Raw genomic sequence first — 16,146 nt, 5'->3', positions numbered from 1 at the left:
ACCATGTTAGCCGATGGGACTACCGGCCTTGCTAAAGTGAGAAGCACAATTTAGTGCTGTCACTGTCGGGCATGTTAAATACAAAGGACACAGGCCCTTCTTTTTAATATTAATCACTCTGCCTGGCAGCATACCCAGGCCTTCCCGAGGGGTGGCTTACTAATATTAAAAAAGAGGGTTTTGACCTAGCTAAAGGACTTACTTAGGCATGTTGACTTGGCAGATTTAAATCTGCCCAGCAAGGCTGCAGTGGCAGGCCTAGAGTCACGCTTTCACCTTGTCACTGTAGTTGTGGCACAATTAAGTGCTGCAGTCCACTAGGTACATTCAACTTACTAGCCCTGGGCACCTCTTGTACCATATACTAGGGATTTCTAAGTAAGTTAAATAAGCCAATTGGGTATTAGCCAATTTTAGTTTGGGGGTCAGAGCACCTGCACTGGTGCTTGGACAGCAAAGCCTAGTTGAAAAACCAGCAGCATCAGTCCAAAGACATTGGGGGAATGGGAGGCTGATCATACAAAAAGAGGTTCATTCCTACATAATCATAGCATGAAATAAAGAAACACAATGTAAAAGTGCTGTTCTTGTCATACGGATAACAGGTGAGGTGAAAAGAAATACTTTTTACGAAAAATAGAAAGTAAAGCAAGTTGGTTAACCAAATTCCTCTCTAAAATGACCCATTGGGTTCCATTGACTAACTATCATATAACTGTACTGCACGCATAGCAGCCAAAAAATGATACTTGGGGAAGTGTGGCAATCACAACCCCCAATAAAGTTAGCTTTTTTGTTTTTATAATTCTAAATAAAGTTTGAGAGATGTTTATCAGCCACTGAAAAGAAAAAATCTGTAAATTCTACAAGTAACCTAGATGTCAAGTTTATTATTACCATTTTTTACTGCTTCTATTCTATCACACCAGGGGAGATATAAACATGACATTTTTAATGTAATGTTTTTTATGATACTATCACAAGTTGTTTACTTTGTCCATAATTGATTAATAGTTGAGATGATTGTAAACTGGATTGGAATGGCGCTCACTAAATGCAGTAAGTATTTCGTAGCTCAATTTCTTACAGTAGGTGCCCAGGGAGGAGGTAATCATCCAACACCTCACCATTCAGATCAACAGATCCGTGCAAACTTTAAATCAAGCCCTGGCACACATTTATATTCATTATAACATGTCAATAACCTAAGTTTCCAGGCGAATACATAAAGACAAATGAGTGATTTAATGATTTTTCTTGTTGTGACTCCAGCCAACACGTGTTTCGTCGTTCGAGACAAGACACCTGCGACTTCCTCAGGGCTGGAAAACATACATAAAAGCAGAGTGTAAGCCCAACCATTCGGGCATCAATTATACAGTCATTGTTATGTGAATTTTAAGTGGTCCCAACTGTGCTCATCAAGTCACCTCATATATCCCTAAAGAACGTGCAAATGCATCCAGCATAGGACAGTGGAATCAATATATCCTGTGTCAAAAACATTTCCAATCATCATATTCCTGTGTCAATCAATAAGTGGTGTCTAACATACCAAGCCAAACTATATTGATGTCCACCCTAGGAACAAAAGGGGTGGACCCATGATAGGTTGGGGGATGGATAGTAGTCATGCAATTCATAACCACCATGTAAGTGACATCCCATATGCATATTGTATGAGGGTCAGCTAGCTGGGAGAACCCAGGCCTACCTTAAATCAATGAAAAAGGTCTTATTTGCCTGAAAGTAAAATAGAAATGTATATAATGTGTGTACTATTGAGATTACATCCATGTAGATACCAACCATGAGGTAAAAAACATACCTTCTGACTGGTTATAATTCCGTCCCAGCCTGAGTTTGGCTGGGCAAATTGCATGTATTCACAAAGACGGTTATTCAAGCAAATATCTGCAAGAACAAAGCAAAATCCTATTTACAGTTGTGGAGCAGGTCGCTCCTAAATGCAAATATTGGCACCAGGCATAGAGTGCATGCTTAATTTGAAAGTTTAGTGGAAAGGGTTTCCAATCCTTGCACTAACAAACGTCTCAATTAGATTGACTATTTATACAAGTCGCCAAAATTAAATAATCATAGGATAAAAGGGGGAGATCCCAGTGTAGAAGTAATAGCCATGAGAACATATTATATGGTTCCCAAGTATACTGACTTAGTGCACGGGTGGCCAACAGAATTACAGAGAAATCATGTGCTAGGTGCCATGAAAGGGTTTCCAATCATTGCACTAACAAACGTCTCCATTAGATTGACTATTTATACTAGTCACCAAAATTAAATAATCATAGGATAAAAGGAGGAGATCCCAGTGTATAAGAAACAGCCATGCGAACATATTATACGGTTCCCAAGTATACCGACTTAGTGCACAGGTGGCCAACGGAATTACAGAGAAATCATGTGCTTGGTGACAGGCATACCGACAATGCACGATGTGGAGTAAACATCGTGCTAAGTGAGGGGCTGCGTATTCAGTCAGCCCACGACGCGCTAAAATATCAAAAGAATATACAGAGATTCAAGTAACCTATTAAAAAATATCTACGTCCAAAGTCAGATTCAACATCCACAGGCAATTAAATACATATATTGCGCATCGTCAGAGTCTAAGTTCAATCCTCTGGCACCTCAGTATGGCCGCAATGTTCTATAGATACCCGGAAGTGCCTCCTTTATTATGAGCGAGAACGAATGACTAGTGCGTGAAGGATAACAGCGGCGGTAACGAGATCGGCCGCCATCTTGAGAATCCTATTAGATAATGTGAACCATGTGGTTAATATCTGTCATACGTATCCATCATTAGAGTAAGTCCATATGTATCACAGTCTCCCGGCGAAAACTTTCTTAATGTGTTTGCTGATTTTATTATTTCCATTCCGAACATATCTATTCATTCTATTAATAGAATAACCCTGACATAAAATTGATACGGACTGATGGTGTCGGAAGTAAGGATTCCGGCCGCCATCTTAGATCAGTCACCCAGTCTCGATCGTTGGAGACGTTTGTTAGTGCAATGATTGGAAACCCTTTCCACTAAACTTTCAAATTAAGCATGCACTCTATGCCTGGTGCCAATATTTGCATTTAAGAGCGACCTGCTCCACAATTGTAAATAGGATTTTGCTTTGTTCTTGCAGATATTTGCTTGAATAACCTTCTTCGTGAATACATGCAATTTGCCCAGCCAAACTCAGGCTGGGACGAAATTATAACCAGTCAGAAGGTATGTTTTTTACCTCATGGTTGGTATCTACATGGATGTAATCTCAGTAGTACACACATTATATACATTTCTATTTTACTTTCAGGCACATAAGACCTTTTTCATTGAATTAAGGTAGGCCTGGGTTCTCCCAGCTAGCTAACCCTCATACAATATGCATATGGGATGTCACTTGCATGGTGGTTATGAATTGCATGACTACTTCTATCCATCCCCCAACCTATCATGGGTCCACCCCTTTTGTTCCTAGGGTGGACATCAATATTGTTTGGCTTGGTATGTTAGTCACCACTTATTGATTGACACAGGAATATGATGATTGGAAATATTCTCAACACAGGATATATTGATTCCACTGTCCTATGCTGGATGCATTTGCACGTTCTTTAGGGATATATGAGGTGACTTGATGAGCACAGTTGGGACCACATAAAATTCTCATAACAATGACTGTATCATTGATGCCCGAATGGTTGGGCTTACACTCTGCTTTTATGTATGTTTTCCAGCCCTGAGGAAGTCGCGGGTGTCTTGTCCTGAACGACGAAACACGTGTTGGCTGCAGTCACAACAAGAAAAATCATTAAATCACTCATTTGTCTTTATGTATTCGCTTGAAAACGTATGTTATTGACATGTTATAATGAATATAACTGTGTGCCAGGGCTTGATTTAAAGTTTGTCCACAATGTTTTAAAGAAAAAATCCCTGTATATTTCGAGTTTTTCTACCCTGAAACACCCAAATTTGATATCATGTCAGGTGTCCAATATACATTCAGTGGAATAAACTCAGTCTTGGAGACATTTAATGTATAACCAAATACAGTTGAGTGTCCATAATTTGTAAAATGTGCGCTAAGTTAGTTTACACTTTTTATTTATAGGGTAATATAACCTCCAGTGTTATCCACAAGTATAGCGATAACATGGTTTTAAATAAAGTAAAATCTTTCGAGATCTTAAATTAAACTGTTGCCAATCTATCTAATATCGAATTGCATGTTATATTAAAATCTCATCCCTCAATAAGGGATATGTTGCCAGGGTTCATTATATACTTAGTAATGTTTTTCACAAAAATAGGATCATCAATAGTTGGCATATTTACATTAATTAGATGAATAACAAATGTATCAATTTTATCTTGAACATGTAAGAATCTACCATTAGCATCACTGTTTTTTGCTTAAAAATGTGAGCGTTTAATTCCTTGGCAAAAAAAAATAACCACGCCATTCATATGTCCTGAAACACTTGACAAAATAATGTTTCCAATCCAGCCTTTGTTCAGACCAGGATATAAAATTTGTGAATTTCCTCCTTCCAAATCTTTGAGGATCAGATAATCTATATTTGTAGCCAGCTCTTTTGAGATGATTTCTAAGAAGAGAGAATTATTTGTGTTTCCTTATATTTTGTAAACAATTGAGATGGTTGTTTTGCTGCACTGTGAAGATCTGCCTCAGTTTAACTGCATTACATTTGCATTTCAAAGGTAGGCGATGAGCTTTGTCATTTTCAAACTGGTCTATTCATTTTAGATTTAAAAAGCTGGGTAGGAGGTTTTCTACATACCTCTTACATATTTGGCATCCTATATTATCTGGTAGATTGAAGATGCAGAGATTATACAGTCTGTTTCTATTCTCAAGATCTATTAGCATTTAGCACGTAGTTGTAACCATTTTTACAAGAGATGAGAATTGATTCAACTGCTTCTTGTTATCATTTATTTTAATTTTATGGTCAGACACTTTTAGATAGGATAGCTAATTCTTTGTCAGTGCATTTAATGTCATTACTTAGAGTCTGTGTTAATATGCACCTCTGGAATCTATTCTAATATTTTATTTAATGAGTGTTCTTGAGACTTAGCAGGAGATAATGTTTGATTCCTTTTAACAGACTAGAAACCTTTAGATTCTGATGTAGAGATGTCTGATGTACAATCAATAAGTCAAATACGATAATTCCCAAAAATACCATAGTCATTGAAAAATGAGGAAAGAACTTTTGGATAACGCTCAACACATTATCTAAAGTCAACACTTTATTATTAATTTACAACGAGCATTGACTAATTTAATTCTTGCTTTATAAAAGTGAAAAGAATGCTAGTACAGCAGCTAAAACTAGCTGTTAGTGCCCAAGGGTTGAGGCAGCGGTTAGGTCTTCTAGGAGGCCATATAAACTCGCATTCCGAGAGGAAGAAGACTATTGCTTAAGGGCATAGATTGAATTCCTATGGGCCCTAGGGCATATACCATCAAACCACCTTATCTCCTTTGTACACTTGAGCCTGCTGTTAATAGTTAAGATGTTAAGTATATGCTTTGTTAGCTTATCAAAGGCATCTAGGACCGCTTTACCCTGTGATCCCATATCCAAATAGAGCTGCATCTCATCTGCACACACTGCATACAGGCTATCTAAAAAAGCCTCTGGTATCACCTTTGACCATTTTAGCCTGCATGCTTGATATTTTAAGCTAATGACGAAATTTGAGAAACTCCTATCCTCCCCTCTATGTACTTCAGTGCAATAAAACCAATTCAAGCTTAAAAGGATTATGATCGCTATGACTAGACCAAGAAACAGTCAACTTATGAACTGTAGGGGCTAAGGGTGCAGAAATCATTATAAAATCAATAATACTAGAGGAACCCCTGCCTGTATAAGTTGGGACTGAGGCATCCGTTCCCAGCTGTTTGAGACAAAGCAAGTTATTACTGGCAAGGAGCTCTTCTAAAAGATGACCTGATTCTGTATGTTCAAAGTTGGCAGCTAGAGGTAGAGCATCCACATAACCCCTTAGAGAAGAACAGCCCAGATAACAAAGATGTGTGTTAAAATCACCTAAAATTATGAGCTCATAATAGGAATGTTGACTCTCACCATATTGTACGAGAAACCCCTACAGTGCTACTAGGTGCTCAGTGATAAAAAGTCTACATTAAGAATTATATACATTAACTACCAGCAGAAGAGGACAATTCGAAAACATCAGCCTACTGCTAAAAAATGAACTGATTGACACTCCACAATTCTGGTGGTTAACGTGAGCTTAAGTGAAACCAATAAAAGACCTCCCTTAGATATGCCCATTATGGATGGAGTAGCGCATTTAAAAAAAGAAATAAAACCATCCAGATAAAAAGCCTCACTGGTGTCCCTTGTTTCCTGCAGAGCAATTATATCACAACACACAAGCAACCTCTTCCATGATACATCCTCCCCTTTGGACCCAAGTCCAGCTATGTTCCAGGACAAAATCTTCATACAGAAAGATTCTAAAGTGACGGGAGTTGGATTAGGTAGGGGGGGTGCGAATATTACCTATCTGGGACACAGACCTTGGGCCCTGCAGCTCAGCCCTACCAGTGTTTGTTGGTAATTAACGTAATTTCTCCTCCAGTGGACCCACATTGTTAGTTGCAAGCACCAAATTGTTTTACCCTGCTTGGAATCCAGAAATATATAAAATCGAGAAAGGAGTATGAATAAATACACACATTTTTTTTAAAATTATTTTTCAGCCAGTTATTAATAATAACAAAAGGATCACTAAGCAAAGAGCGGTAAAGTTTTACAAGCCTTTTTTGAAGAATAAAAACATGGAAGAGGGACCATGTTAATAGGCTGCAATTGCAAGGGGCTGGAAACCTAACACAGTTTGTTTAAGGAATTACTCACCACCAGTATCCCATTGTAACCTGGAAGCCAGTTCACTTTTATGGGAACACCACAACCCTGGGTATAACTCAGTTGGAAGTCGTTACTCTTCTCTGGGGAGGAGGGGTTGCATATCACTATAATGAAGATTTCCCTCGAAGGTTCTTCATTATTAAACGAGAGCACTGAATACAGTAGCAAGCGCATCCCTTTTTAGAGCAGAAGAAGGAAGTAAGGAGAAAGTTTACCTAGAAAGATTCCTCAAAGACGCCGGACCCACTAGGGCAATCTGATTCCAGAGATTGTCTTGAGAACATGAGTTCAGACTTCTAAACGGTGGCTTTACATATCTCTGAAACGTGAGTATTCCTTCCTAAAGCCATCAAAGTCCCTTTACTTCTTCCAGAGTGGGCTTTGGGACTTTGACAGAGTTTTGTTTGCCAACTGATAAAGAAGAGCACAGCACACAAAATGATCTGACTTAACATAGGCTGCTTCGCTGTGGCTAAAAATGTTCAAGCTGGACTAATTTCCAAATGGTTGCTCTAACTGCCTAATGTCTCTTATCTGGTTAGGACTAAATTGGAGAACTTTTACCATAAATAGTGTGAAGGGATCTTTCTGCTGGAGAAGACTCATTTTGAAAGAATGTTGGTAATGAAATGATCTGTTCAACATAGTAATCTCACTTCTCCATAGGTTAAAAAAAAAAAAACTGAATAAGTTCTCATTCCTTGTTCTTAGGAAAAACACTGTCAAGCTCATGAGGAGAGAGATTATTTGCAACCCGCTGAGGCAATATCTACAAGAATACTGGTCATATGCTGTAAAGAAGCTTATTGTATTGTTACGAGAGGTGGTCACATTTGCCTGGTGACAATAATGTTAAGCTTACATGGGGGAGAGGGCCTCTGATTAGTGGAAGACTTTCTCCATAAATCCTTAACCACTTGCATTTTGATAAAAGATTTGTGTGGGATATTTTCTATAAACCATAATAGCTTCGTGGTGTTGTATTGATTTGTATAGGGTATCTAGGAGCTTGGGAAGCTGTGTAGGATTGTAGTCCCCAAGGTGCTTATACGAAGAGCTAGATCTTCAAGTTCCTGCGAAACTCGAGGAGGGAGGCTGTGATGAGTTCAGGAAGGTCGTTCCATGTCTTGGGAGTGATGTAGGAGAATGACCGTGAACCCCAGTTCTGCTTTTGCGGAGGCGGCAAATCTGTGCGAGTGAGGCAGCGTGTAGGTGTCTGGTGGGTTGGTGAAAGTGTATGCGGCTGTTCAGATATTCTGGTCCTGTGTTGTGTAGGGCTTTGTATATGTGCATGAGAAGTTTGAATTGGCTGCGCTTGTGAATGGGGAGCCAGTGTAGCTTCCTGAGGTGTGATGTGGATGCGGCATGGGAGGTCGAGTAGGAGTCTTGCAGCTGTGTTCTAGATGGTCTGGAGTCTGTGTATGAGTTGCTTGGAGATTCCGACATAGAGAGTGGTGCTGTAGTCCAGTGTGCTGGTGAGGAGTGCTTGCGGGACAGTCCGTCTGGTGTTCTGAGGCAACCATTTTGAAGATTTTTCGCAGCATGCGTATGATGTGGATTTCTTGCGTGGTCTGTTGATGTTGGTCCTAGCTCCGACTGCCACTAGATGAAGTTCAGTGGGGAGGTCTTGTTGCCGAAGACCAGTTCTTCCGTCTTGTCGAGTTGAGCTGCATGCAGTTAGTTCACATCCAGTCTGCTACCAGGGTCATACAGTTGGTGAAATTGGTTCTGGCAGTGGTTGTTTTCCTGTTGGGTGTCATCAGCATAGGAGATGACCGTGATATCTTGTGATCAAATGATGTTGGCGAGTAGTAGCATGTATTATTTGAAAAGGGTGCGGCTGAAGGACGATCCCTGTGGGACTCCGCAAATCAATTTCTTGGTCTCTATTGTGAAGGGTAGCATTCTGACCCTTTGGGTTCTACCCGAGAGGCAGGAACAGATCCATTTGAGAGCATATCCTTGTGTGCCAGTCTCTGATGAAGGTGTTATGGGAGACAGTGTTGAAGACTGCAGAGAGGTTGAGCAGGGTGAGGGCTGCTGTTTCTCCTTGGTCCAGGATGACTAGATTGTCATTGGTGTCCACTAAGAGTGCTGTTTTATTGCTGGGGTTTTTTCTGAATCCTGATTGTGTTGTCTAGAAGATGGTGATGTTCGATGTTAGTTGCTTGTTGATGGCCTTCTCAATCACTTTGGCTGGATAGGGAAGCAGGAAGATGGATCAGAAGTTGCTCAGTTGATTCAGGTCGGATGTGGGCTTCTTGAGGAGAGCATTGATTACTGCAAATTTTCATTCATCGGGGAAAGTGGCAGATGTGATTGAGGTGTTGATGTGCCTCAGGGTGGTGCTGATTGGTGATGTTCACAGGTTGTAGATGTGTTGGGGGTCATAGGTCCGTTGGGGCTCCTGAGTGGAGGGTCCTCATGATTGCCGCTGTCTCGTTTCTGGTGAGGGTTGTCCATTCGGTCAGGTGGCTTTCTTGGTTGGTGGGTAGGTTAGCAAGGAGTTCTCTGGGGTTGGGTTGGTATGTGAAATTGCTGTAGATGTTTGCGATGTTGCTCAAGCATTCGAGGACTGCTGTGGAGCAGGGGTCTTTTCGGTCCTCCAAGTGAAAGTTGAGGTCACTGACGAGACTGTAGGCTCTGGAGTCGATGGTGAATGGAGCGATGAAGTTGGCAATAAGGTCGTTGAAGGTGGCTTGTAGTTCATGTGGTCAGTAGGCAAGGGTTCCATTCAGGGTGACGTTTTCAGAGATTTGCAGCTTAAAGTGCATGCGTTGCATGAATAGTTGTGGCGTTCTCGGTGGATGGTGTACATTTGGATTCCCTGGTGCATCTTAATAAAAAATTCAACTCTGATCTTGCCATATGAATAAGTTAAGGAAGTATTGCTTATTCTTGGAATCTGATCTAGTTGAAGGGACTCGATGAAACCAGATGCAGAATCTCTTACATTTAAATACAGAAAAAGTTCTGGTCAAGGTCCGCCTTGCATCTTTTATGATTTTCTTTATGGTCTTGGAGAATGTTTAAAGCCTGTTATTCCAGTCAAGGAGAATAAATGTCACTACTAATGTGGCCCGCTTCCACCGGTCCTCGGTGGATGGTGTGCATTTGATAGATTCTCTGGTGCATCTTAATCAAAAGAAATGCAACTCTGTTCTTGCCACATGAAGTTAAGGAAGCATTGCTTCTTGGAATCTAATCAGGTTGAAGGTACTCTAAGGTCTGCCTTGCTGCTTTTATGGTTGTCTTTATGGCCTTGGAGAGTGTTTAAAGCCCTATATTCTAGTCAAGGAGAAGAAATGTCACTACTAATGTGGCCCTTGCAGTGCATCCATCATTCCATTCAGGTGTGATAAAGCATTTGTAATGTGTAATTCTGGTAAGCTGCGGTACCAGAAAATGGAAATTCAAAAACCACAGAGTACTTCAAGCTGTATAATACAACCATGAATTCTACCAGTTTAAAACAAAATTGAAGAGAGCTAGGAGGCGAAATTTTGCAAGTTGAACATATAAATATGGGTCCAAAAGGCAGTGGTCTCATCTAAAGATTGCAAAATTGCTGACTAGAAATTCCTTGGGGTGCAGCAAAATATATTTATGAGCAAAACTCTGGGCCTGCCTGAAGTGCCAAAAACAACTAGAATTCAGAAAGGCACATTAAGTCAGTTAGCAAAGTAGAGAAAAACGTAAATAGCAGCTCAGAAACGCTCACCTTGAACTCCATGCATAGCTTGGAGCTCAAAAACTGACTGAACAGTGTGCTGTACAGGATTGCATTGACCTCCGATGGGCTGAGCAACGTTTGTTGAGTTCTTAATCTAAGCAGCTAAAATTAGCATTCCCTGCTCTGACAAAATCAAGCTGGGGCAACATGAGTGAGCCTGAATTTGCTGGAAGGTCCTGAAAATAAGTAAATTGGACAACATGACCTAGACCAACTAACATCAGTACAGGCATACGGGAGATGCAGAAAACCCATGCAGGACAGGGTGGAAGTAGATTGGCTTGTAACATTCAGCAAATGTGAGAGCAAAGTTCTCAGATTCCTAAGTAATTAGGTAAACTCTCCTCTTAACGTGGGCCAGTGAGAACACATCTGTGTTTTTCCCCACAGGTGGAACTTCCTGCCTACTTTACATGGTCTGTAAGCATTCTTGAGTTAATTGAAACTGTGGAAATTAGAAGTTTGTAATTTTGAGACCTATTTAACTTCGATTGAGCAACTTCTCTTACAGTGGGGAATTGTAGTAAATAAGCTAATGCTTTCTGTCTTAATATGTCAAATGTCGTTTTTAAATATTTTTAATGTTTACATTTACTACTGAGGTGGATCTGCCACTTTGATTTTGTGGCCTATGCATTGTATGAACTAATTACCATCTAATACATTAATTATTTATTCATTTGTGAAAAAGAAATTGAAAATATATTAATTTACATCGGTTTTTCTTTTATTTTCCAGCGGTGGTTGATCTGAATGGACGATATTTTGGTGGCCGAGTGGTTAAAGCTAGCTTCTACAACTTAGACAAGTTCCGTGTTTTGGATCTGGGAGACTCTTGATCCAGCTTTTTGGACTTTTTATTCCCTGCTAGACCAGTCTTGTTTTGAGTTGGAAACTCAGAGCGGTGTGGACAAGTCTGTCCTTATTGAAAAATGAACTTTTGGAATGGTTTTGTCACGTTCATTGTGATGCCCCATTTTATTTTGACTTTTATAGTATAAAGACATTTGTAACAACGTTTCTGTATGTGTGATTCGTTCTTTTTATTTTTCCTTCTCAAGTGTTTTGGCATTTGCCATGATTTCTGTTAAGTAGATAAGATTCCTTTAATGCTTGGAGAAAGTGCGCTACATAACTGCATGATTTTTATTTATTAAAATAGAATAGTTGCACTACAGACTTGCAGAGCTCCATCCATCTGCTTCATCACCTATTTCAAGTGGCAGTGCTTGGTCATTTACCCAAAATCTCGTGCCAAGACACCAAGGAAATGAACTGCCGACCCGAAGTGTTGATATGGTCTGCTTTTTATTACTTTGATCACCTCTATATATTTACCTATGTCCTTCATGATACCTACATCCTTCATGAAAGATTTCCTCATGCTGAGAAGTGGAACAAGGTTAGCAAATTTGGGGATGTCATTCTGTTTGGCTGTCAATATATTTATTTTCAGTTAGTTTGGCAGGGTAGTTTTCATGCATGCAATAACTTTAAAATTATCTCCACTAGGTTAGAATGTTATTTGGGTTTAAGTGGATTTCTGCACAAATAGGGTAATTTATTGTGTTAAAAAATCTAAAGTTGTTGCTTTCAACCAGTGAACTCGTCTCACCTATTGAATATTATTTTGTAAGGCAAATTCCCTTTATTTTGAATTTCTAAAGTGTACTTAATTTATTGAAATGCGTTTTTGTTTCTTAAATTGAGGTATAATTCTTGTGGCACTGAAATTGTGTAAATATTGTAAGGATGTTTTTAAATACTTTAATTCTGAAAAAAATGATGGGTGTTTAATAAGTAAAGGAAGACAATAATTTTCTCTGAGGCATCTTAAATTAGAGAAATGCCAGTATGCTGGTGCATGGATATAATAGTATACTGGAAGAAACATTTTCTTACACATCTTTGATATGATAATAGGATATAATGAGTAAGTAGTATTAATAGGGAATACATGTGATTGCTGGTGTAGGGACCTGATGTATCATTTGTTTTTACAGACAAGCATGGCTCGCAATTTATTAAAGGCACATTTTGAGTGACCTATGTCACTGCTACTTGAAGTGTACACATAGCTACTCTTTATGAATCAATAGGATTAGGAGGTGTGAAATCTGCATCCTCCAGTCCTAACGAATTGCATTGATAAATAAGGATGTAATTGCAGTCGCAACCATTGATTGGGTTCGGACTCCTGAAAGGGAGTGATATCCAACCACAAAGTGGAAGCAGTCATTAATTGACAGATTCCTTTGAATGTTTGTTTATATAATGTGTGGTTGTAGATTCACAGGCTTTGTATGCTCCTGCCATCTAGTGTTCGCCTTGGACGTTTTGCAAGTTGTTTTTCTTCGAAGAAGGCTTTTGAGTCCTGGGATGCCCACTGACTCCTACTTTTGTGGAAAATGCACTTGAGCCCCAGCTCCATGTTATATTGTTTTTTTCCGCCTTCGAGTTCGGACATTTACCAACGTTCCTCCAAGATGGTCACATGTCTAGGGTGACCAGATTTTGAAAACCACAAAAACTATCATTTAAGCGAAATAGGACTACAATTTCACATCGACCGAGGAGAGCATAGCCTCTTTATAGCCGCTTCATTGACCTTCAATGCTGGAGAATGTGGGTCCTCGAAAGGTAATGGACCAGACGCCCTTCCAGAACAGCCTCTGGTGCCATGTGAATTACCTGTGGTTGAATCATCACTAGGTCTGTAAACTCTGCCTCTCCCCAGACCACAATCATGTCCCCTGTGACTCTTGCCTCGCCATCCACTCAAAGAACACCTTGTGATTCCGAAGGGAGATGTGTTGGCCGCACTGCAAGATACACCAGAAGTCTGCCTATGTTACCTCGGACAACTTTGGCATACATGACTCTTGACGGAGATGACGCCGGCCCTTCCATCATCCCGCTGCACCAAGCCACACCCAGCCAAGAGGCTATTTCCTCCAGTACCTGTGACCCTGAGAAAGAAAAAGCTTTACTGAGCCCCCATCCCTCCCCCAAGACAGATGGTCCTCAAATTAAGACCTCACCCAGGGTTGTAGGAGCGGTAAGCTCCAGCACTTACTCAAAGATTCCTAAGAGGCGCTATGGCAAGGCAGAACACCACTTCTGAGGCAGTCTGGTGTTGGGCCCCATGCACAAATCACAACCACCTCGAAGATCTCTACTGGCATTGGGCTGTGGTTGGCATCCGGAAAAGGCGTCCGATTTGAAATGGGGCCCAGCTAAGGATGTCAGCCTATCTCAGCCATCCATTTCCAGGTGGCCGAATTCCCATAAGCCTCAGTACCGCTCAAGGCTGGCGCTGAAGACATTAGTACCCAGGTCCTGTTTACTCCGAAGAGTGTCAGCGCTAAGAATACCATCAAAGATCGACTCTGAGGATTTGGAAAAACCAATCCGGCAAAGGCTCCAAGAAGAGCTTGATGCAAGGCAGAAGTGCTTCTTTATTGTTCCCGTCACAGGTAAAATTTCGGCCAAACCACTTCGACGACACCAGCAGGGACTCAAGACTTGCCTTCAAGTAGGAGCCCGCTTCAAAGCCACCCCTCGGATCTGATGCCCTAAAGATATAGAGATGGGGACATTAACCTTCCCCCCGCCCCCCCATGCTCCACCAGCACCTTCATTTCTGTGTTCATGCTCGCCTCCGCTGCCTCCATCACTGTCACCTGAGGGGTCCCCACACTTGTTCTCCAACCCAGACAGCGCCTACGGGTCTGCTGATCTATGTGACAAATGCCCTCCAAGCCAGGATTTACAGATTACATTTGGGATTACTAAAATGTTCATTCCCGGGTGATCCAGAACTCAACCAATATCCTGTTGGGGCATTTCCCCAAATGATACCGTAGCAAACAACAAGGTGATCTAGTGGGTACCTGCCTTCCTTCTACTAAATGGACATGGATGTCCTCCACAAGGGGGAGAACTTCTTCATTTGGATGCTCTTTAAGTCAGAGCGGATGGTGCAGTTTTGCAGCATGAATCCATTTCTGGATTCACATACTATGCATCTATTCTGCCATCTGGTGGTTGCGTCTGGAATTGTGCTTTGTCCTTTTATTTTTATTTTTGTGGGCATCGTCAACCACCATTTGGTAGTAAGTTGCCATCTTCAGTTTCTTTTTTCTTCCTTTGGGTCTAGAAGCATGACGGAGGAGCTCAAAAGAATCTTTGAAATGACCAGAGAAAAAAAACGTGGTTTGCCACAGAAGAGCACTGGAGGTTACAGGAAGAACCGAATGGCAGAGAAGGGGAGCCTTCTTGACTAAGAAGGGGCACCCTGCTAGCTAGCTCCATGTGATCGGAGAGTAGAGAGTTAGCAGAGAGTCATGGAGAATCCCCTCTTTAAGTTTTGCTCCAACTGCCACCATACGTTTATGCAGAGTGTTAGAATCCGGGTTCTCTGGTTGGTACAGGTAGGTACTTGTGACAAGCAGGGAACCTTTCCTCCAGTCAGGGTAAGGGGTTACACTCCTGAAATAACCCCTGCTCACCCTCTAGGTAGCTTGGCGCGAGCAGACAAGGATTATCTCAGAGCGTTATAGGTTAAGCATTTGTGAACACATACAGTAACCAAGTGACAATACTACAGATGGACACCACACAGGTTTTTATATTAAAAATAAGAATTCTTTATATAGAGTTACCACAAGACCATTAAACGACAAAAATACACAATACTGTTACTTTAGATGGTAGAAGTTTGCTTAGCTCTCTTTAGTTATTAAATGCGACACTTTAAGTCAATGTACCTTAGATGCGACATGCAGGGCAACGAAAGTGTTGCAACAACGCTGATGCGATGAAGTTTTTGGTGCAAAGAAATAAAGACGTGAAGATCTTCCAGATGCGTTACGCTTCTCCGATGTTGCAAGAAGACTCGATGCGTCAGCTACAGCGGCGTCACCCCTTTACGCGATGCGACGACAGCGGCCTTGGCAGCGTCACTCTTCTCCGACGTTTGCGAGACGCTTCCGCTCGATGCGATGCTGCAGCGGCGTCACCCCTTTACGCGATGTGAAGACAGCAGCTCCGACGGCGGCATGCTTCTCCGTGGATGCGAGGTGCTTTTCTTGATGCGGTGCAATGCGACAACTGCGATGGCGACACGCTTCTTCCTCGATGCGAGACACTTCCGCTCGATGCGATGCTGCAGCGGCGACACCCTTTGCGAGATGCGACGACAACAGCTCCGACGGCGGCACTTTTCTCCTTCTCGAGTCGCGCTTCCAGCTCCTTGCGACACGCAGTCCCTTAGAAGGCCCAACAACAGCCGTAGGCACTTCCAAAAGATTCTGGGGAGCTGGGGGGTGAAGTCCACTGGTCCTGGGACTTCGTTCAGGGGGCAAGCTCAGCTCAAGCCCTTGGAGATCTTTTAAGCACAAGTTGAAATAAAGTCTTTGTAGTCTTTTCTCCTCTCCTTTCAGCAGCAAGGC

At 41.4% G+C, this 16,146-nt stretch overlaps 1 protein-coding gene across 5 annotated transcripts in view; it reads left to right on the top strand.

Annotated features, from left to right (window-relative positions):
* Positions 1-11,713, top strand: part of RBM17 (RNA binding motif protein 17) — a 244,489-nt gene extending 232,776 nt beyond the window's left edge. For all 5 annotated transcript variants that reach the window (XM_085653554.1, XM_085653556.1, XM_085653553.1 and 2 more), the window contains one exon: positions 11,432-11,713. In XM_085653554.1, coding sequence (XP_085509680.1) covers positions 11,432-11,532 — 101 coding nt within the window. In that variant the 3' untranslated portion in view covers positions 11,533-11,713. The remainder of the gene's footprint in view (positions 1-11,431) is intronic.
* Positions 11,714-16,146: the final 4,433 nt, after the last annotated feature.

This window comes from Triturus cristatus, chromosome 4_1, assembly GCF_964204655.1.
Source record: "Triturus cristatus chromosome 4_1, aTriCri1.1, whole genome shotgun sequence".
NCBI lineage: Eukaryota > Metazoa > Chordata > Amphibia > Caudata > Salamandridae > Triturus > Triturus cristatus.
This window is presented reverse-complemented; position numbering and strand designations above follow the sequence as displayed.